This window comes from Ruditapes philippinarum, unplaced genomic scaffold, assembly GCF_026571515.1.
Source record: "Ruditapes philippinarum isolate M1 unplaced genomic scaffold, ASM2657151v2 ctg7663_1_1_1_1, whole genome shotgun sequence".
In the NCBI taxonomy this organism is placed as follows: domain Eukaryota; kingdom Metazoa; phylum Mollusca; class Bivalvia; order Venerida; family Veneridae; genus Ruditapes; species Ruditapes philippinarum.
In genome coordinates this window covers 53702-78865 of record NW_026852427.1, presented here as the reverse complement: position 1 = coordinate 78865, position 25164 = coordinate 53702, and the positions used below count along the sequence as shown (strand labels likewise).

The 25164-nt window shown below is 32.7% G+C and overlaps 1 protein-coding gene across 1 annotated transcript; it reads right to left on the bottom strand.

Moving 5' to 3' along the window:
* Positions 1 to 246: 246 nt before the first annotated feature.
* LOC132760141 (uncharacterized) lies at positions 247 to 24942 on the bottom strand. The gene is made up of 7 exons (XM_060752051.1): positions 24376 to 24942; positions 23842 to 24000; positions 15470 to 16327; positions 12271 to 12301; positions 2925 to 5331; positions 821 to 1104; positions 247 to 473 (listed from the first exon to the last, which is right to left on the bottom strand). The coding sequence occupies exons 1-7, from the start codon at positions 24940 to 24942 to the stop codon at positions 247 to 249; spliced, it is 4533 nt and encodes a 1510-aa protein (XP_060608034.1).
* Positions 24943 to 25164: the final 222 nt, after the last annotated feature.

Sequence of the window (25164 nt, the reverse complement as noted above, 5' to 3'; positions counted from 1 at the left end):
TCTTAGGTTGAACTATACAGCGACGTTGAACTACACATTGAGATCACTTGGAGTTACTTGTTTCAAATAAAATTAAACGAAGGTGTTTTCTTTTGACCAATCTGCAGCGTTGAGAATTTGGACCTAAAGCTCTTCTAGAATGTGCTGTTTCGTTTTTATGTTTATCTTCATAAGCCTCTTAAATAGTTTTAAGAACATATGAAGCCAAAGTTTGTGAAAAAGCTTTAGAATGAGGTACATTATTTGTCAGAAATAAACTTGTTTAATCTTTACGTCTGAAGGATTTAGTTCTCTTAAGATAGATAGCAAATGCTCTTCTTGGATGGTCTTAAAAGCTGGTACAAAAATTTTTGCTGATGAATGACCAGGTCTATCCTGTTTAGTGCTAAAAGTTTCCCCATCTGCCTTCACAGAAATAGATCCTCTTAATGTTAACGCTTGAAGGTGGCTGGCTCCCCTGAATGTCGTGATAGCTGTAAGAAAAACAACTTTATATGTTAAAAATTCAATTGATGTTTTTCTCAAAGGTTCAAAAGGAAATGTTTGTAGTGAACTAAGAACTTTAGGCAAATCCCATTCAGGCAACAACTTTGTTACAGGAGTTCTTTAAATTGAATCTTTTAATTATCTGATAGCAAACGGATGTTGACCAATAGGTGTGCTATCTACTGGAGGTAAAACTGCAGATAAAATAGAGCGGTAACCTACTGTAAACCTTTATTGCACAAATCTGATAAAAGCTCAGCACAAGTATTTAAGAATGCTGTGAAGGAATCAATATTCTTTTGACGACACCATATCATAAATTGTCTTAATTTACTGGAGTAATCTTTCTGAGTACCAGTTCTCAAGCTGGTTGTAAGAAGTTTGGAAAAAACCTTTTTCTCTAAACTGTCTGTCGATAGCAACCATGCAGTCAATTTCAGAACACCTGGATTTGAATGACATATCTGAGATTTTGGTTGTTGTAACACGTTTGTAACCAATGGAAGACATAACGGATGAGCTTCCGACAGATTCAATAAATCTGGAAACCTTGGGCGTAGTGGCCAGAATGTTATTAGAATCAGTTTGCAATGAAATTGTTTAATATGATGAAGAACTCTGGAAATGAGACAAATATAGTTCAGCGTTCAAACAGACATCAACGGGTGATTGCATATATTTCAAATGACCAACCGACGTTTGCCCATTTTCATTTTACATAATCAAACGCCGTTTGCAAAATCGACAACAAGTGAAAAACATGGGTTTATCTCGAATATAACATTGCTAATAAAATTATGAATAAGTTAGGTACGAAAATTACTTGTAAAAAACATATATCTTCTATTATTTTCCCTCAACATAGGTGTCCAGTGAACAAAAAAGATTAGAAAAGGTAAAACTTATCGGCGTTTGCCTACCAAAAAGAAAATTTGTGTCGAAGTGTTCTAAAAAATCACAGAAGCCTCGCAATAACTACATACATAAAATAAAAGCTCAATGAACGCCGGGTCCTAAGGTCTTGGTCATAATTTTTGGATGCAGTAGAAAAAAAGATATCTTCAAATAATTACCTGAAATCGGGTCCGTAATTGCTGAAATGTAAAATCGGCGTTTGCATTTGTGGTCACGTGAAAAAACTTGTTCATCCAGGGTGAAATGGGCTTTAAAAGTAATTGTTTAATCCTTTACCTCATATAGACGTGATTTGACGGCTTTTTGACCCCATTTTTGATCACATTTTCGGTGCCGCCCCCAATAAAAAAGGTTCATCAAGAGGTTGCAAGAAGGGGTGTGTGCCCCTTTTGTTTCAGAGTATGCAGGGGTGGCAGCCCCACACATCGTCAAGAAAATTTTGGATCGTAAGGTAACATGTTACCAATGCTGTAAAGCCTTTCACTCCATCTCAATTCATTTGGAAGTTGCAGCACTTTGAAATCAGTTTTGATGGAAAAATAAACAATGCAAAAGAGTGATTTTTGGCAATTTTGAGTCATTTCCCCGTTACCATGGTAACAGGAAATGTTAGACTGAATATGCTGTTACAGAGGACATGGTCCAGTCAACATTTTTGCCAAGTTTCATCAGTTTTGGAAGCATTTGTCATAGTTTGTAGCAGCTTGAACTTGACGTTGTAACAGGAGGCTTTTCAATGAAAACGGCCATTTTTCACAATATGCCCATGGAGAAAATGTTAAATTGACATTGAATACCTATTTTAGTAAATTCTTCAAAGTTTGATTCCCATTAAAATATATCATGCCATGGTGAAGAAATGAAATAATTTTCAAGCGCAAATAAAGATATTATTTCATTATTAATTTATGAAGTGTATAATATGCAAGTAAGACACAACTACACACATATAGTAATCTAGTTTATTCTTGAAGAATAAAGACTTCTAAATGTCTGACACTTAAATATTAAAAAACGATTATAGACTTATAAAAAATATTGTTTCGCCAAGTTCAAAATAATACTAATATATAAAGAATATTAAAATAAATAAAAGATAACTTACTTTTTATATCCAGAAACATCAGTCCATCTATAGCACTTCCAGAAAATAGTCCAAGTTGTCTAATTATGTGTACATATTTCAAACTTTTCCTTATCTATCCACTGCAGTAAATATTTGAATAATAATAAAAAATGATGTCTATTTCACCTGTCACTTGTCTCATAATCTATTTATAAATTGTTTCTCCCAAGTTCATTTAAGGTTACTCAGTCTTGTTGTTGTTATAAACTTAAACAGGTACTCTCCAGACTTCAAGGTGCCATCACTGATGACCACAAAATTGTCTGATTGTTTTATAAATGTTTTAAAGTTTTCAAATTCTGTTTCTGGTTTTATATCACAACCTTGCATATATACTGTCACTGTATGTGGTAGTTTGTTTATAACAGTAATAAGCTCATGTAACATTGAACAAGACATTGTTATATCCTCCAAGTCAACGCGTTCAATATTGATCATTTGAGGTGTCAGTGTTAATGATCTTTCACCTAGATTCATACTAAACAACTGTACATATTTCACATGATATAACAATGGTAATGTTTGTAACATTGTTTCTATGTCACTGGAAGATTTTAGATCACTACACCTAAATGTTTGTAGTTTACTGGCTGCTGGTAGTTGACTGAGATAAGATGACACAACACCAGGTTTATATAATTTACCTACACCACCTTCCTCTAACAACGATACATCCATGTTTAATTGTGACACAGGTATACAGTTCAATCCTAAACGTCTTAGTTGTGAATGTTGAGACAGGTCAAGGTTGAATCCCCTACATGAAGTATCATGATCACTACAGTTTAAACCGTACACTATTATTTCTTTCATTGATTTTTTACTAGTGAGGAAATTTAACAATGTCTCCATTACCTCGTGGGTCATAGTGAAATAGCTTATACATAAACACTCCAGGTGTTGTAATTTTACTAGTCCTCCATTTATCCGATCTGCAGACAGCTGGCAATATTCTTCTAAAAATTGATGATTTTCCCATTTACATGATACCACAGTTAAACATTTTAAAGGGTTCAATAACAAGCTAATTATTTCCTCTTCTACAATTTCACCTTGATAGAATAATTTCTCTATATGTGGATGGTCAGAAAGTGTAAACAAATTAATAACTTCTTGTAGACCACAAATACCCATATTTTGTATCATTATTGATTTGATGTCTTCTTTATTTTGTTGACACAAATATTGTAATTGTTTGAAGTAGTTTTCTTGTTGACATTTTTCATTAATGATGAAATCTTGTAAACACAATTTATGGTCTTTGTTTTCCTTTCCTTCTTTGCTACAAGAAATGTACATGTCTTGTATGTCTTTTAATGGCTTAATGTACATGTACTCATAATCTGTCATAGTTCTGTATTTGCTTGTTATTTTATCATTGTTTATCACAGGCATTAAATCACTTGATATTGCAGACATTAATTTAGGGTTCATGCCACTAATAAAGACAAACACTTTTGACATTTCTAGAATATTTTGTAAAATTTTGCACTCTTCAAATATGATTTTCTGAACTTCATTTATTTTTTCAAAGCTTATACATATTGCTGAAAAGTATTCCTGCACTGTTTTATGTGAAAAAGAGATTTTAAAACTTTCATTTATCAATGCTTTCACTTTACTTTCTGATAATATTCCTGATAGACAGCTTGATTTCAAATCTTCTTGGTTAAGATATTTTTCAGCATCATGTTTATCAAAAACTAAATTGCTCTCTTTTTTCTTACTGAACAATGTATAAAAAGCTAGTTTCCCAATGGTCAACAGAAACTTGCAGTAACTACAGAAATGATGATGTTTTCTGAAACAATCAGGAATGTAACTCTGAGACTTTTCACATGATGAATGAAACTTTCCATTTAACGTTTTTGTTCTGGATATAAGGAGTTGAATAATGCGTGTATATAATTCTACTGCGCCATTTCCTATTGGAATTTTTTTCTCAGTCCATAAACATATAAGATAGAGTAACAGGAGAGGGGTGGATTCCATGTCTTCAAGGCCATGGTTGCTGATTGCTTCTTCAAATGTATACACTTCATTATTCAGTTCACCATCTTGAAGTTTCACATTCAACATTTTCATAGCATTACACTTAAACTGCCAGGCATTGTCTTTATTTAGTTTAACTAGCTCTACTGTTTCGACTATGTGATTAAATTTTGTCATTCCAAGCTTCCATGGCCGAGATGTTGTTAAGATTACACATTTGTCACGTGCACATCGATGCGGAATACTTTTAGGAAGTTTTGTACACTTGTTATTGTCAGGATGAGTCCATTCATCAAGTCCATCTAATATAACAAGACATTTTTCATCTCGTAGAATTTTCTCTAATATACCTTTTGGCATTGACGATGAGCAAGGAAGGTATTGTATTACTTGTTGTTCAATCATGTCGTCAACATCACATACTTTAGTTGAATCTCTCAATAGTACTAGAAATAAAAACTCAAAGCCAGATAATGACTTTAACTCTTCTTCTTTAAAATGCTTATAATTTTCATCCTTTTGATGAGCTTGACACCATGTCAAGGCGAGATATTTTGAAAATGCTGTTTTCCCTAATCCAGCGGCTGCTGATAAGTATATTTCCTGTGGAACTTTTCTACCCAATGTAAACAGGTCCTCTAACGACTTGACTCTAGTTGTTTCTTTCCTTCCACCTGGCAGATAAGTCAGTATGTCAATTTCTGGCATAATGTAGAACCCAGCTAAAGGGGTAGGGAACTCATCTGTGAGTGGTGAAAGAGAAACTGTACTCTGATTTTTGTTGTACCACTTAATAAGATCATCCTTCAGTTCTGAAAAAAGAAGAAAAATAGATATATTTATGATGTTTATGAAAATACAAGAAAAAACGCATGCTTTTATAAATACATTTATAGTAGCGGCACGGTTCAAATCAAAACAAAATAAATTTAAACTGTAGATCCTCTAAATTAAAAATAAAATCAACAAGCAACAACAACAACAACAACTTCTTCTTTTTCAGATTTCCTTAATAAACGTGTTCGTCTGCTACCTTCCTAATTTACGTAGCAGACGAACAGATCTAATTAATTTAATTTAAACTCATATAACATGTTTTTAGAATACAATACCTCATATTGTTGTATTTGCAGAGCATCTCACTTTATTTTTTTATCGATTCTATCTGAATTTTATAAAATCACGATAAGTTTTTGGACAGCTTGTACAGCTGCTGTCTTTACTAAATTATGAATTTGAAATGCACGGAAGGAACTTTGCACTGGCCTAACTGTAATAGACATCAATCTTAAAATAGACTTTCCTCTGACGTAAAACTGTATAGGAGAAACAAGAGATATCTTTTGAAAAGATACACTGACATATTAAAAAAAGAAGCTAAAATGTTTTTAAGGGAAATATTATCGCTTATATTCAGCACAGAGTTGAGCAGTGCAGTACTGATGACCGTATAATCATAATTTACCAGTATATCCTACATAATTGTAAGAAGGATGTTTTATGTCCCTGCACTGGAAGGGGGCGGGGGTGCTGGTGGGGTTGGCATTTACATATGATTTTGTCATCTTGTACGTTCGTCCACGCGTTGAAATGTCTATGATATGTCTCATTCAGCTCCAAAAAACGCAATGCTTAGGCTTGTGAGCAAACGTACATTACAGGAATGTTGATCAGCATCTGTGTAGTTGTGCACCTTGGCGATTTATTCGTTGTAAGAAGAGGTATTATATTAGAGTTATTGTTAGAAGAGATATTATATTAGAGGTATGGTCCTTGCAAACTAACCTTAGTATTTTTTTAATCCTTTATGAGTTATTGTCTTAACAATTATGCAAAAACTGAACAAAGGACAATTACTTCAAATTGATGCATATCATTGTTCATTGCATTCCTCCTAACTGCGATATATCCAGTGTTCATATCCAGCTCTACTCCAGAGTTAAATGATGGAACGGAAGGACGAAAGAAGACTACTACCTTGTCCCCCGTCGACTTTAAGGGGAATAATAGAAGGAATCATAAGTGTTGGTTAAGATCACTTTTTTGCATATCTTGGTAGAACTCACAAATTTTGTTGAATTGTATAAGTTTGCCTTTTACAGTATTGGTTACCTTATAAGATGTGCCTTCCTGCTTGGCAAGGGATTTTGCTGATTGCTACTAAAGAAAACTGCGATGGTAAAGACAACTTTTAATATTGCTTTGTTTTGTATGTACAATCGTGCGTGCGTGCGCATGTGTGTTATATTCATTTTCTATTACAAAAACTGGCACGTAAATAAAATTTACCGTTCTATTTTATATGTATAGATACAGATCACTAACACCCACCCCAAAGAAAAAAAACCTGCAAACTGACAGTTATCATTAATATTACCTATCTGTGGGTAATATTATTTCCCTATAGATGTCATAGCTCAGATTCCCAGTTCAGTGAGCAGAATCGTTCCAGAATTGGTTCATTAATGATTCATCTATAGTCAACCTTATCTCTTGTCATGTACGCACACATTTTAAAACACAATTAAGTTAATATGCTGTTTCTACAAAAATCAGCCAAGGTAAATATCTATTACAAAACCTAAAATGAACAATAGTAATTATCAAATGCTATTTCAAGCGAAAATATGTACACCAAATATTAATTATTGTTATTTGGTTTCTGGTTCATTTTATTTGTTATGTTCAAGGTAAAAAAAAGCATACATAAAATGTCAGTCTTTAAATTGTCAAAGTTGTCAATTTATGTAATACATGTAATTGCCATGAAATAGCAGCAACTCATTTTTTTAACTTTTTATCGCGACAAAAATGATTTACATCACCGCTAGATAGACTCTCATCATGTTCATAAACTTACAATTTTGATGTTTTTATACCTTAAATCAATCAAGTTCAACATACAATTAAGTCATTATGTTTGAATTATGAAACAAAATATTATATTCAGCAATTATAGAATAGATGCAGGCCCCTAATGCTGCCCATGAAAGTACACCAAAGCAAAAAAGCATTACATTTATCTTAAAGCAGCACGCCTCACAGATTCCAGATTCATGCTAATTTTCAATAAAAAACATTTGAAATTATTTAACAGTATATTATTTTGACGTTACCAAAAGAATTCAATTTACACATTATCAATGGTTACATAAAACTCATTTAAATAACCATAAAGAGGTCCACAATATGCAGAAATAGCCCCTTACTGCGTTAGTAACGCAGTAGAAATATAGTTATAAATACTGACATATTTTGTCATTAATTGCCACATAACATATAAATTACTACTAAAATTTTGAAACTTTATATTTTTCAAAAAATTTTAAAACATTTTTCTCAGGTTTGATTTTATCGAAATATTTTTGTTCATCTGAAAGCGTGCAGCTTTAAAAGTACATATCTACTGAATCAAAATCTTAATATATCTAACTATTTATCATTTTGGTGATCTATGTAAACTATCAAGACATAGGAAAATAAGTGAAAAAGTACCTTTCAATTAAATATTTATGTTTAGATAATTAACTATGAATGTTTAGTAAAGGTGTCCGAGATGGAGTGTCTCTGAAAAAATCGAGTTCACTTGGGAGCATTTTCCATTTTAATGAAATTATATAAATAGTGAAAGGTTTAAATACATTGTAATATTTGCAATTATTGCCTATTTATTTGTAACAGTTACCTACATGACTGTAGATATTCCTTGGTGCGCTACATTATATTTTGATACTCTTAACTATTTCGAAATTGAATTTATTTTCCATTAAAAATTTTCCGATAAGACCGCTAGAAGTTTTTTTTAAAACAAGGGGTCTATATAAAAAGGGACAAAATCAAAAAAACAGTGCATTCAAATTTTTTTCAGAATTAAATGCACCCTTTGGTTACAATGGACCTTGCATGGTAAGTATTTAAGTTTTTATGATGGTACCTTTTAAAATTTTGGGGTACATTAAAATTTTTTTCCAAACGAAAGCGGGGACAGCGACGTTCACGAAAAAAAAATAGTTTTTAAAAATGTATTCCCCTATCGGAACCCAAATTTCTCACATGATCAGGGGTTTTTTATGTATGACTTCTGACCCAGGAAAAAAAAACTTTTTAAGGTTTTCAAATGGTATGATAGTCACAAGTAATAAATTATTGTGACCCCTTTTGGTTGGTGCAGCAAATTAAGTTAATACAAATTTTACCAAATAATATATGCATAAATTTTATGAATCATGTAGGACTCATTAATTACAGCAAAGTTGTTATATTACATAAGACCTTCAAAAATGTATACGAAAAGCATTTTTAGTTTAATATAAAAATATCAACCAAGGTAACTTAAGTTGTTGAGTTTTTGGTCAGAAAACATTTCTAAGAACAAGGTCAATATGACACTTAACCCTTAACCTAAAATCAATAGGAGTCATCTACTGTCCAAGACCAATGCAGCTACATATTTTGAGGGTCAGCAGCTATGACCTTGTCAAGTTCTTGATCGAAAACTGTTTTCATCTACAAGGTTAATATGACCTTGACCTTTGACTTCTTGACCCCAAAATCAATAAGGGTCATTTTATTGTCAAGTCTATTGCACCTACGAAGTTTTGGGGCCAACAGCTCATGGGTTGTCAAGTTAATGATCGTCAACTATTTTTATCAACAAGATAAATATGACCTTGGCCTTTGACCCCAAAATCAATAGGGGTCATCTAATGGTCATTACCGATCATCATACCAAGTTTGAAATTCCTAGGCTTAAGCGTTCTTTAGTTATTGATCGGAAACCGTTTTTACCTACAAGGTCAATGTGACCTTGACCTTTGACCTCTTGACCCCAAAATCAATAGGGGTCATCTGCTAGTCATGACCAATAACCATACCAAGTTTAAAGTTCCCAGGCTTAAGCGTTCTTTAGTTATTCATCGGAAACCGTTTTTACCTACAAGGTCAATGTGACCTTGACCTTTGATCTCTTGTCCCCAAAATCAAAAAGCGTCATCTACTGGGCATGGTCAATCATCATACCAAGTTTGAAGTTCCTAGGCTTAAGCGTTCTTTAGTTATCACTCGAAAACCATTTGGTCTACGGACCGACGGACCGACAGACAGACAAATGCAAAACAATATACCCCCTTTTCTTTGAAGTGGGTAATGAAACTTGCAATTTATAAATGAGATACTGTCAAAATAATCAAAAAAAATCTATTGGTACTTTATACAACGTGTTAGTTTTCCCTACAGCGTTACATTGTCTGATATGTAGTGTAAATATCGCGTTTCAATGTTTCAAATTATTTTAAGGTCAAATTAAGGTTAAAGATATATTTGAACAATTCAACATACGGGTTCATTATAAAGGTTCGATTGCTATTATCCAAGTATAAATCAAATCCGTTAATGAATAACAAAGTTTTAACAGTCTCAGATAAATTCAATATTTGACCTTTATGGTCAAGGTCATTCATAGGTCAATGTTATTTTTGAATCTTGAACATTTTGCCGAATTATAAATCAAATTTAAGTTAAATGTCATTAAGGTGTCAAGGACAATTTCAATCTGGTCTACAAGAAGGTCTTGCCCAAAGGGTTGTAGTATGCAAGTATGAGGATTATCCATAAAAATATATAAAACCAGTGTTACAGAACAAAAAAAAAAAAACGAGCACATTATTGCATATACTTAAAGGCCCATTATGCCCATAGCGCTTCATTTATGCTATCATATTTATTTGTCAAGAAGTTTTTTTTTTTATATCATGTTACAGTTTCAAAAACTACTTATTTGCCATATAAATGAAGAAACTTTTGCTTCTTTTGCTCCTTTTGGAAATTGTTATAATAAATATAAAGAATTAATATTTTATAGGCAGCCATTTTGATATTTTAACGACACATCTCAGTACGTATAGCGCTACTATATTCCGTAGCTAAAAATCTAACATACTCTTTGTCCATTTTAAAATATCTTTAAACACCTGATTGACATTTCTAAAAAAATGCATTTTTGAGGCATATTGTGCCTTTAAACTTTACATAACAGACTATAATTATAACAATAGCGGAATAAATTCAAACGATACTTCTCACTTTCTTATATGAACACTTTGCTTGTGAATTTCTTCATAATGTTGTTTATTTGGTTGTAGTACTGTAGAAATATAAACTCATTTACTGATGTGTTGTCCAATGTATATAATTATCTTACAGTAATCAATTATTTGGTAAGGTACATTGTTTGTCAATGTCACAGGTTGAATGTTTAATTTCCGGTGTTGAAATCATTGATGTACATTGTCAAACTGACTCGTGTAATATCGTTAGTACTGGTCATTTATTCAATGACTTTTCTGTGGTATATGTTTCTATTTAAGAAATATGTCAATTGGTTCCTTTAAATATCTTTAAATTCAGCATACCGTTTGGTTTCCCTTTCCTATCCAATATATACTTTTATCACTTGCGAGGCAGACGATCACTAGTTTAAAACCTACTACATTGCTATTATTTAGATTTTTGCATTGGTTTACTTAATTTTAATTAATAGTGAATTTATTTTGGAAAATAGGCGGTGGGAAAAACCATATCTTTTAGATGTGATTGTCTTTTCTTTTTCTGCTCCCTCGTTAAAATGTACACAAAATGAATAATTGTTTTATTTTGTTTAGATCATTTTAAGTTGAGATTAAAAATCATCACACCTACATCCACATCTCGTATATTTGACCCCTTTTATTTGTTCACCCTGTAGTATCGATAGGAACTTAAGTAGAAACCTATTATAAAAGAGTAAGAAATAATATATTGAACTATAAAAATGCTTAACAATATTTTACGCTTATAAATCTTAAATATTTTATGTTAGTATTATTACAAAACAAAACAAAGCCGTACATTGCACTGTAAAAATTTACCGTAAAAATTTTACGGGAAAAGTCCTGGCAGCTGGTTCCCAGGACTTCCCCGTATATTTACGGGCTATCCGTAACATGTTTTGGCGTAAAAATACTGGTCAAGCAGTAAAATTATAGGCCTTAAACATTACGGAGGCCCAGTAAATATACGGATCAATGCTGGAGTCCAGCTGCCAGTTGGGTGGGGTAGTAATTTTCAGATATTAAGCATAATTTTATAAAAGCTTTAGATCGAGTAATCAAATGACATTCTGAAAATCAATTAAATATAACTTTTTGTTCTTTGAAAATCGAAACAAAAAATCCGTAACGAGCAAATTCTTGTCCTAATTAGGATTTTTTGTAAGACATGTTTTACCTCTTGTCACACATAGTAAAATGGCTGCCGTGGAACGCTATCCCGCAATGCAACGCAAACGAGGGTCCGATACCGTATAATAGTATACGGGCTAAACCCGTTACGGAATACCAGTAAACGACTGTAAATTTAACGGTAAATTTTGACAGTGTGGCTTTGACAATATTTTTAATGTATGGGGCATTTAAGATGTACTATATGTAGGCCGATTACCTTTCTTTAAAGCTATTTCCTGTTCACTTCTCTTTCATACATACGTAACGTCACATTTAACTATTTGTAAACACAGGCTCGTGTTCAACATGCGCTTTTAAATCCCGAAGATAATTACATTACACCCATTGGCAGATTTGTATCTCTGTTCATAGAACGTGGTGGTCGTAACCACTTTAACAATTATTAAATCTTAAAAGAATTCTTAACTTAAAAGGAAGACAAGTCAGCCTACTGAATTATTATCAAAAATGAGAAAAGATGAATGAAATTACCTGAAACTTTGGTTGTTCGGCTTGGCAACTTCTGTAAAAGAACGAGAGTCAAAAATATGATATTAAGGATGGTTGTTAAAGAAATATTGTAGCGTTATTTCCTTCAAGTAAGACAATTAATATTATGTCAATGCTAATATGGATATCTTGATGTCGATTTTGATAGAACTCTCCTATAAACAGGGTGACAAATCCACGTGATTGTTTCAGTACACGATCTTAAATTTAAGAAATAGCTTACGTTCTGTTGTTTGTTTATATCCTCATTGTTTCTTCAAATAAAATGTAAAGCTTATACTTTGCAGAGAGAGTGTTGTGTTTGGCTTTAACTAACTTTGTGATTTTGAATATAAATTTTCCAAATGTTACAAGCTATGGAAATTCAGCAAAACTCATAAATCATAAAATGGTCCCTTACTCCTCAAAGATTATGAAGTTTCAAATGGTATTCGGCTGAAAATAAAGATTAAGATAGATCTGTCAATGGACAGTGGCTTATGCCCCCGAAAGGAAGCTTTGACATAAGTCCGCAATATATGCTTAAATACTGATAATATACGCCCGACCACCTTTGATAAACATTTTTTTCTGAAAATCATGATCAAGGGCCCATAACTGTGCGAAAAAGCATGTTCAAAAGCATGGAACAGCGCACAATTAGGCTTTAAATTCAAAATTTTACTATTTCATGTTTAAATGTTGAATTCTGCTTAAGCCGGTGCTAGGGGGCGTGGACGGTAACTAACACTTTCCAGTACCGTCCATGAACAGGCTCAATCACACCGAACCTTCTACATTTTCAATTTTGCCGTGTTGGGCTTTCTTTAGGGATTCTGTATTTATCTATATTTTGAGAAATCATGACAATATGCACACACTTTTATAAATGTTCACTGAATTTTTACAAGTAATTTTGGAGATCAAAGACATGGTTCGATTTATGAATCGCAAGTGCTGAATCGTGGATCGAATCGGATCGTAAATTATTCGACAATCCACACAATTGACTTCATAACTTTAGACACAACAATTGAAGATCAGGGTTTTCAAGTTGATCTTTACTCATATATTACCCAAATTATTGCATTTTCACTCATATTTGCTATAAGAAGCTGTAATTCGGTAAGTTTATCGGAAATGTATCATTTCATTTTAGGACAAAACAACCTTTTGGATAAGACCTTCTAAAATATTGAACTGACATAGACATTCAGCTATAAATGACCTTGTCCATCAAGGGAAAAATAATGATTTTTGGTTAAATTGCCATAATATGTAGTTTATGAACGGATTTAATTTATACTTAAGGTGATTCTGCTTTGTAAGCCATGTTTGTTTTCACAAGCACAAGGTCTGTCCAAAGTGAAAGTAGGCCAAAATTCATATAACAAAAAAGCTCACAATGTAAAATGATGAACCATTTCAAAGTGCACTTCCAGGTCTATGTTTCAAAGACTATTAAAGCAGAAATAAAAATGATAGCAATAAGAATATTTAACTTGAATGTGCTACATTTCTGAAGATCAAGTACAATCTGTTGTCAAGTTTTATACACATTTCATGAATGGCAAAATCCAATTTAATGTCTGTTTTAGTACAGAACAGATAACCCTCTTTAACCCGCAAATTGTTTTTAAGAAAACGTCACATAAAACATAGTATTTTTATACTTTGAAAGTGTGAGAAACAGCGAATGTGTAATAAAAAAATAAGATCCACGATCTCTGGACTGACAAATATTCGTTCGTACTAGATTTTTCATTTTGATTTGTGACTATGCGAGTTCTAGGATAATCACCCCAGCCCTAGAAGTAATTCATTTAAAGATAGTAAAATAAGAGCCAGTTAGGCAGTAACAGAAATAAAAATCATTAATTTAACATTGATGGACAATGTCAATATCAGAACAATGTCGCATATCAATTATTCAATATCTTTGCTTTGTAACTAGCCTCGTTTTGTCCAAGTATTAATCAAATACGTACATAACTAACAGAATTATAACAATTTAACCATAATGCGATATTTACGGTCAATGTCATTTAAAGCTCAAGGTCGAAAGAAATTCAATGTGTAAGAAAACCTTGTCCAAAATGTTTTTGTCCAAGTATGAAGATAACCCTTTCAATAATTATCAAGTTACATTTAGCAAAAATAAATGAAAATCCACTAAATAAACATTCAAGATCCAGGTCATTAGTTTGCAAAGGTCAATTTGAGGTAAATATACAGGAAAATCTTATCATAAAGAATGCCCGTAACACAGAAAGGGCTATCACTCTGATATAAGGTAAGGCAGAGTTACGATTTCTATGCTTTCACTTCTACTTAATGAGATCTTTTTTCATACAAACTTTATTTCCCGGATAATGTTTAAATTGTAAAAATGAACAAAGGACAATCACTCAAATATTAGGCAAGGCAGAGTTACAGTAATTTTTGCACTGCATCTCTACTTAATACGGCCTATCTACCTACAAAGTTTCTTAATGATGCCTCTTGAAGTTTTAGAGCTATGTCCCGGACAAGAGAAGGGGAGCGATGGACTGCCTCCAGGGAGAATAAAAAGATTGTTTATGCTTCGAAACTAAACAAAGAAACAAGAAACAATATAGTCATGACTTTCGGTAAATAATTAAAGGTATTATCGAATCTTGGCTCGTCTCTGAAATAATGCACGGAGTGGTAGCCGAGGTCTTCCTCCACAATTTAAACAAAAAGTCACCATATGACTTGTACTGTTTACTTTTGGTGCGACATAAAATCCAAACAAAACAAACAAATAAAGATAAAAATCAAAAGAGTACTTCGTAGCTTTTGCTTCATGTTTGTTTGATTGTTTGTTTGATTGGGTTTACGTCACGACGACACAGTATAGGTCATTTGGCGACATTTCAGATTTATTGGTGGAGGAAGACCTCCGGTGCCCTTCCTTGGATTGTTCTGTCATGATTGTTCTGTCATTGTTCTGTTCCTAAGTAAAACCACCGGCGTTTCGTAAGCTAGCTGGATAGATTCCTCACATGAAAGAATCCAACGTTCCTGTCGGGATTCGAACCCCTAGTGAAGAGGGGCAATTGGTTTGAAATCAACGACCTTAACAACTCGGCCACGGACACCCCACTATTGCTACATATAGACAATAACTAGAGTAAGTAAATTATATAAGTTAATATGAAGCATTGAACAAAAAACCAACCTTAAAATGTGACTTAGAACTTGAAGGTCTGAACACCTTTCCTAGCTTCCGAATACCTTTTTGGAAAATGGATTCTTTTGAAACAACTTGTACGCTCATATCAGGCAAAACAGGACTAGCCCCCGTTAGAACATTTGCTTTTGCTTCAGAACCAGTCTTGTTAATTTCAGATAAAACGTCTTCTTTTACATTATGAATATCAGAAATAGCTTCTCTTTTCTGCTCATCAATATCGTTTTTTGCCTCATAAATATCTTGTATTGCCTGTTCCCCGGCTGTGTTTATTTCAGATAAACCCTCCGATGTCTTCCAAGCAAAGTCTTGTTTTGCCTGTTCCCCGGCTGTGTTTATTTCAGATAAACCATCCGATGTCTTCTTAGCAATGTCTTGCTTTGCCTGTTCCCCGGCTGTGTTTATTTCAGATAAACCCTCCGATGTCTTCCCAGCAATGTCTTGTTTTGCCTGTTCCCCGGCTGTGTTTATTTCAGATAAACCCTCCGATGTCTTCCCAGCAATGTCATGTTTTGCCTGTTCCCCGGCTGTGGTAATTTCAGATATACCATCAGTAATCTTCCCAGCAATGTCCTGTACTCCCTGTTTCTTGGCTGTGGTAATGTCAAATATGGCAACCTTTTTTTCTACAATAAATGATTCTTTTACCGATGCCCCAGCGCTTTTAACATCAGCTAAAGCGGCATCCTTAACTGCATTTACATCTTGTTGTACAGCAAATGCTTTCTCATCGAGATTACGCAATGACTCTGCTGTTTTGTCGTCAAGTTCGGTCAACGCCTTATGTCTCATCTGAAGAAGTGTTACTTTGTCTCCTTGGCTTATGTGTATTGTGTTGTTTTTTAACTGTAATGTAAAAAGCATATATAATTGTGTTATATACTTATTATCTGTTTGCCAACAAACCATTGTATTTGATGTGCTTAGTTTTACAGTTGAATCGCATTATTAAAGTGTTTACATAATGGTCCGCTTAAACTGCAGTTAAGCAAGTGAGGTAAAAAACGTAAAGTACTGGTTTTGACTATAAAGGGTGATGAAATAGTTCAATAAGAAAAGCATTGATGCACAGCATCAAAGGCGACACCTACATATTTTTGTATCAATACTTGCACCTACATACTTAACAGAAGATGTGTACTTTATATCATGTGACCTGGAGGCTTGGACGCTCTTTAGGTTGAAACTTGAAACTATCTACTGAAAAGTCTGTAGTCCGTTGACCCTGCCCGAGACCACGAGGTTGATACTGGTGTCCCTCCATTACAATAAATAAGGCAGAAGCTGTCCCTTTTAACTGTGCACATGTTAGAAATAACAATTCGGAATATGATATTTTTGAGACTTCATAAATTATATTACTTAATACAAGTTTAAGGACATTTCTTTCCTTAAAGGATCAGTACTGACCTATTAGCACAGAGAGTGTGCTTTAATTAACTTTATAATCTGTGGAATATATATATCTATATTGATATGCAACCGTTCTATGGAATTGCAACATGGACTCTGTCATCACTAGTAATTGTAAACTTATTTTACCTCAATTCTGAATAGGTCATTATGTTACCTTCCAAATCTCACAAGTTCAGAAAATAATTTTTTTTGAAAAATACAGTTAATAAATCTCTTCTTAAGTCGGACATATAACCACACCATTTAAATGTAAGTCTCATTCCTTTAATAATAATGTCATAACTGTAACTCTTTTGATACAGGAATATTATAAGTCTCGTCATATCCATATCCTTAGATATACATGAAAGCACATAATATTAATAATTTCCAGTTTCTATTAAATAAATATTAAAACCTATTTGGATGGAATTCAAAATCTAATAAATTTATTAACACAACATGACATTAACTGTTAATAATAACAGGTCTTACCACGGCTAAAAAACATTTCATAAGAGACAACGACGCACACCGGCATCGCCAATAAAGATTAATCTCCTAAGGAAATGTCACTTTCTGTTTCATTTGGAGTTAAATGAAATTCACGTTTAATGTTGATTGTCTTACTGTATAATCTTATTTTTCGAAAACAAAGGTTTCTAAAACTGTTTGATTTCTTGACTTCGAACAATGATTTCCGACTAAACAGGACATGAATGAGCATATTCTCTTGACGCTTTGAAAACAATTCTAATTGTTGTACAAACAGTGGTTTAGGAAAAATGACTGAGAAATCGTCCACTAGTGTTGTTTTCTGACTGCAAGGTTGTCAGCTATTTCATTTTACGGTTACTTCCTTTAATTATAAGAACTTTATTCGGTATTTGAAGGTCATCAGTTTTGAAATGTTTGATATTTTATATGTTATAACTATTTTGAATTATCTGAATATCTTTCAGCAAATGTTTACGATGTATTCATACGTATGGACAAGTTTTTGGAAACAAACAAACATTGTACAATTAAAAGATGTTATGTTTTGGATTAGACAAAATATTCAATGGATTATTCGATATAATGTCTATGGATATTGTGAAGTGTTTGTTTTTTTTTCTTTTGAGAATTGGAATTTACTCTATGCATATAAACGTTATCGTACCGTACAGTCAAATGGGCAGACAGCAGTTCAAGCGTCGACAGCTATTCCAGTATATACATGTCGGCGCAGGAAACACAATTGACGGACGATAAGTCATCTATTTTTAACATATTCAAACTGTGTTCGAGTAGATCAATGTTATGGATTCATAGTCAACATCCAAAGGAGCATACTTACACATTTCTGACCCATACCTTCAAAAATGCTTTTAAGTTAAAGTTTTACGACTGTAACATGTATATTTATACTAATAAGGTTTTTTTTAAAAAAAAATATCAAACAGCGTCCAAGGTTTCAACTATTTCACGTGTATGTTTAATAGGGGACGTTACTTGTTTAGAAATATGATATTAATATTGCCAAAATAGGTTTGGTTATTTAAATACAAACGATATTTCAAGACAACCGTACAGTGATTCATCAAATAACAAGATTATTTTACGATAAAATAAGCTACCTTAAAGCATGTAAAGTGCGTTAACCTCGAAAGTGGCGATTTATTATCAACCTATATTTTTCTTCAAAGACGTGTTCGTACCAGATATTCGCTAGTAGTTTACGATGTGTATATAGTTATGTTTTAATGAATCAAGAGGATTTGCTTATGGAATGCTTTTTATTTTGGCCTATGGAAGGAGCTGTTATTATTAGCAATTAATGTTATGTTGTGTTAATCAGTTTTATTTTGATTCGTAAAAATCAAGTAAACAAATATGTTGTTATATTTGAATTTAATAACTTTATGTAGAAAGCATATGCATTGAGATATTATTTTCAGGCTCAGTTAAACAGCTTGTCCCTAAGCTTTATTGGCAATACTAAAACTCGGATTTCAAATATCGTTGTGGTCTACATTGATGCCATATTCATATTCATTCATTTATATATTTTCAAAATTTTCCTACAAAAAGAACGTTCACCTGCAAATGAGTATTAAGATTGGTAATGAAACTGTTGTAAACGATTATCCTATTGATTTAATCCATATTACGCTTATATATTGATCAGAATGATTGTTTTTACAAAGTGTACCAGTATCCGGATGATAAGAGCTATCCGATTTTTTGCAATTACTGCTGTCACATGGCCATCTAACTTTTTATGAATACTTTACCATTACCTTGCATGGCTTAATAAAACTGAGCCTGCAACATTTCATAATTTTGCTGTTCATGGTGTTCTTTTTGGTTTCAGGTTTGGTTTTCTCTATCTTAAGGGGAAGTAACTCATGTTTACTAAATTATTTGTTCTTTTCTGTCTACCTTAGATATTACTTACTATTTCTGTTGTATAAAATTTACCAGTTGTAAGGTCATCAAAATTATAAAGGCCCTGAGGAATGAAATATTGATAGATTTCTTTTACTGGCTTTATTAGACTAGATTTTTCTTAATTGTTCAGTTAATACATACCTACAGGTATTCTGCTACAGGAGTCTTCTAATCACTATAAAACTTATTATTATTTTCTATGTGTTTGTATATAAATTGTTAATAAGATAATCTTTGATAAAAATGAAAGTTAGAAAATTAAAGCTATGCATATAGGTGCTTATGTCCATATATTGAAACAGAGAAAGGATGACATCCTTATGTTATCAATTTTAAACACTTGATGCAGTTGGTTATATAGTTCGTAACTGTAAAATATATTTATTTAATGTTTAGACACTCACACAACTCAATTTTTATTATATGGTATAGACTATTTGCGATTGTGTTTACTTTTGTACTATACTACAAGATTATGAATTACATCCAAGTACCAATGCTAATAGGATGTTATACATTTATTTTTGATGGAAACTGGGAATTATTAATGTTCTGTGCAGATATGTATACCTTAGTATATGGATATAATGTGACTCAAAATATTTCTGTATTTAAAGACTTACAGTTATGATGGATGAGACTTGCATAACCTCAGACCCCCTTTCAAAATTCCATTTTATTTAGTTCCGCCCATTGTTTTCTCGTTTAGGGCACACACATTATTTTACTTGGGGACCATATGCCGCTTTTCATGGAATGGCACTTACGTGTCACATTGAAGGTTCCATGATAATCGTCATATGAACTCATCTGCGGATGTTTCACAATTCCAAATTGTACGAGTTCGTGTTAAATGTTGAATTCTGCCTAAGCCGGTGCTAGGGAGCGTGGACGGTAACTTGCACTTCTAGTAGCGTCCATGAACAGGCTCAATCAAACCGAGCCTGCAACATTTTCAATTTTGCCGTGTTTGTCTTTCTTTAGGGATTCTGTTTTTCTCTATTGCATTTAAATTTATATAAAATGATAATACAGGTATTGATTGGTCTACAGGTTATAGGTATTTATACCCAGTGTTAGCTGGCTAATAGTATCTATAATAGAGTTTATACATTATAATTTTCTTTATACTTGATTTTGAATTTCATCCATTAGTACCAATGTAAATTTTAAATGTTAGGATTTCATATTTATTTAATAGAAACTGGGAATTGTTAATGTTATGTGCATATATTAATTCTTAGTATATGGATATGATGAGACTTGTAATATTTCTGTATTTAAAGAGTTACAGTTATGACATTTTTAAAGTGATGGAGGACTTTCATTTAAAGTTAAAAATGATAATACATGTATCGATTAGTATACAGGTTAAAGGTTTAAACCCAGTGTGAGCTGGCTAATAATAATATCTATAATAGAGTTAAAGGCATCTTAGCCTGAGTGTTGTGGTTTATCTTCTGAACTTGTGAAATTTGGCAGGTTACATAATGACCTATCTAGAATTGAGGTTAAATTAGTGTCCATTTCTTGTGATGGCAGGGTCCATGGTGCAATTCCACCGGACAGTTGCATGGCAATATAGATATATATTCCACACTCTCTGTGCTAGTAGGTCAGTACTAGTCCTTTAAGGGGAGACTTGGATCAAGCAATATAATTTATAAAATAGATAAATACAGAATCCCTAAAGAAAGCCCAACACGGCAAAATTGAAAATGTTGCAGGCTCGGTTTGATTGAGCCTGTTCATGAACGGTACTGGAATGTGCAAGTTACCGTCCACGCCCCCTAGCACCGGCTTAAGTCTCAAAAAATCATATTCTGAATTGTTATTCTATAAAATTTCTTATCAAAGAAAAAATGTTAGTTTTTTATCTGTGCAAAAAATAAGATATTGTACATGTATTGGTACCAATGATCACTTTCAAATTGACCTGTTATAAATAACGGCACAACCAATACATGCAAATGCGATTTAGAAATATAAAAATAATTATACAATAATATAAATTGTTATTTTGATTAAGACTTCGAGTATGTAAGCTTTTCTGCTTATTTGTTTAATTAAGAATTAATCAATCGCTACAGCCGCGGTACATTATTCTGTGTGTCACAGATTCGAGTTCAGGTCAAGCTGAAAGTTTTCCCCATCCTGTGACTGCATATAACCCTGCTCTGTAAACATCAGGAATTTAAGGACACAAATCAATATAGTTGGGAAATATGTTGTGGTTTAGAACAGTTCATTATCAAAGATAAAATGTGTAGCCGGCCGGATAGCGCTGTTGATCTTCTGACAGTCATGGGTTCAAGTCATGGTTAAGCAGTTTCAGTCAGGGTTTAGAAGTGGTTTTTCAACTGACACATGTTTGATTCATTTAATAGATTGAATTAAATTTAAAACGGACAAAGGTAGTATTGTATGCATGATACTTTTAGATCTTCAAAAGGCATTTGATACAGTTGATCACACAGTACTGCACATGAAGTAGTTCTCCTTCTTCTTCATAGAACTTCTAGCATCTGCCATAGGTAGTGACATTCTTACATGGGTCAAGTCTTATTTCTGATGGACAGCAGCTGGTGGATGTGTCTGGTACTCATTCTACTACTGATCCGAGTACCTATATATGGTGTTCCCCTGAGGTTCATTTTAGGTACTCTTTCATGTCTAATATATGTCAATGGCCCTAAGCAATAAGCTGTAATTATATGCTGATGACTCATGTATCCTTGTATCTGGTAAAATAAATCTGAAGAAATTCTCTCTAATGGCATGAGTCTTATTAGTGATTTGTTAATTGACTAACAATTGTCTTTGCATCTTGGCAAGACAGGGTTTATTCATTTTGGCTTAAGTTTCAACTTAATTTTGACCTAGCCTCCAGGTCGCATGTAATGGTACTGCTATAAAGTACACACCTTTTGTTAAGTATTTAGGTGCAAAACTTGATCAATTTTTTTTTGGTGTCGCCTTTGATGCTTGCATCAATGCTTTTCTTGTTCAGCAATTAAAACAGGTTAATCTTTTTTATGTATTGTGATTGTTCTCTGTAAATGGCTTGCCATGTATGTATTGCCGTTTTTACAAATGGTTATTGTTATATACCTTATGTTTGTGTCATGTATGATGCACTGAGAGAAATAAAGAATTTGAATTTGAATATTTTTAAGTGCACTCAAGAGCCTGCTCTCCGCTAATGACCTATCTGTCACGAGTGTTTATAGAGAAGTTAATTGACAACTAGAAAAACTACAGTATTCAGTTATTTCATACACGTGTATTTTGCTTGTACCATACGTTAACAATGATACTAATAATTGATTGAAATTAACAGTTATTGACAATTTGTTGTGATATATTCATAATGAAATATTCGAATTACTACAACAGTTCAAGTATTGAATGTAAATATTAAATAAATTACAATGTAAGCCAGCTTATACATTAAACATCAAATACAAATCAAGTGTAATTAAGATCATATGATGCTTTGATAGACAATTCAAATGTCAAAATTTTCTTGCTTCAGTTCCAATATAAACAACATATACTTTATATGTGTAGACATGTATAGCAACTCTTAATATAGATATTACATGTATATATCTGTAGAAGTTAAAATAAAGGTAGCACATATGATTGAAATAATAAATTAGTTAATTAACATAAAAGTGTGTGTCCTAGTTGACTTTGTTACAGCAGCAATATAAAAGACACAGTGGAAAAGTCTACATAATGGTTTGTGTCAATGAGTAAGGAAACACAATACAGACAAGATAATTTTTCCAGGTATTAAATCTTTTGCAAATTTACTTATCTACGTAGTTTGCCTTTAACTAGGAACCGATTTCACAATAAAGAATTACTTTAATGTGAGCAATGTTTCCTCCCAACAACAGAAAATTTCAAAAAATATATTTCCATAACTTTATTCTCAGCAATTATAATAATGTCTTTAAAAGAAGAATTCACATTAATATATAGTTTGAAAATCATATTGTCGGTCAAATATCCAACAATTTCTGTTCAACTTTTATCATTCATTATATCTTTTTAATATACAAACTTCTTTCTATTTTTAATAACACTGACCTCAACCTTGACCCCGAGGATCCAAAAAGCAATCCCTGACCAGCATTCCCAAATAACATATGTCTAAGTAATATGGTTTAGTATCATGTCACATTCCTTACTTTAGTTATCGGCCGGAAACTTTGTTTTTTAATTTTTAGCAGTCTTTTTTCAGAGATGTCTTTTGTCTTTTCCCTTGAAAAATTAGTTTGTAGTACAATGTTAAATTTTCAGTTTGAGAAAACTTAAATGAAACACACAGTAGTGCGTACAAGAGAAAGTTAATTAACTTATTGTCAATTATATAATGCATCCATTATCCTATGTCGTCATTTAAAAGAAGTATACCAAATTATAGTCGGATGTCATCTCTGAAGAAGTTCAATGAGCACTTGGAATCAAAAAAGATACTAATTTATCACAAAAATCAATGTAATGTAAAAAATATTATATACCTGTGTGAGTTTATGAACAGCATTCTTTGATGCCTCATCGTTAATCAGATACTTTGGATCTTGAAGAACGTTAATGAACGCGTCCAAATAAGTACATAGAGTAGTTTCGTCGATTTCAAGCCTTGAACTATGCATGATTTCATTTCGGAAATCTCTCGCCTGAAAAAAGTTTAACAGTAGATACATTTATGAAGACGGGAAAAAGCAACACATAAGACTCATAACTGTTTTATGTTGTTTTTTTAAATTGATTTATGAACATAAAAACAACATTTTTTCCCGTTTGTGTTAAAGTAATATTTGGTTGGAATAAATACTTTTAATTTTTCTTTAACTTCTTATCAAATACTGGAGAACGCCTGCAACTCGAATTTATGTGTGATTGTTTATATTTCAGGATATCGACCAAACTGATTTATCTCTCAAATAAAATAGCTAAATGCTGATTTTCAGCATGTTGTCTATTCAGTTATTAAGGAAACTCTTAGATTACTTGAAATTATTTATAAGTTATTGACCGTTTCCTGTACTTACCAAATGAAACGAACTGGTAGGATTAATACTGGTCACAAAGTTTTGTATTGACCTGTTGTTTATAATTATGCTGAGCAGACCAGCTGCATCTGTATCTTTGGCTGATGTCCCTGGACCTTTAGTTGTTTGGAAACATTTTGCATAGCTCCATCCTTGAGGATCCGAACACCACGTACTTGGGTCTGTGTTCTTCCATAAGGGGTCTTCAAATACATGCTCATCTATAATTGCGTCATACAATTTACTACAAATGCCATAAGGACATTTCCTACGTCCGCGTGGTTTGCTTCCAAAACAGTTGGCCGGGTTCCTTTGGCGACATGTGTTTCTGCTACACGCATTTGTGGTGTTGTTATGCTCGGGATACAGATTGCGTGGTGTACACTGGTTGCACTGTTGTGGTGATGTAGATGGTAATGTCCTTTTTATATTTTGTAGGGTATTATCACGACATTGCAGTATTTTTTCTCCAACAAATTCCTGAAGACCTTCCTGTAAGTATTCTAGTCCTTTTGAGCCTCGCACCCAATTCGTAAAGAGATCTGAATCCAGTTCCTCACTTTCCATTATAGCCTTTTTTATACGGGTCAGTCTGCATGGAAATATATTTATAAATGTAATTAATCATGCTAATGTATTAAAAATGACACTCAAATATCTTAATATTATATGTTATTTTGGTTTTGCAGTGATATATGTGGATATATTACCTGTTAAGATTTTATATTTGATGTTTTATCTTTGCGGGTAATATATCCACATATATCACTCCAAAACCAAAATAATAAT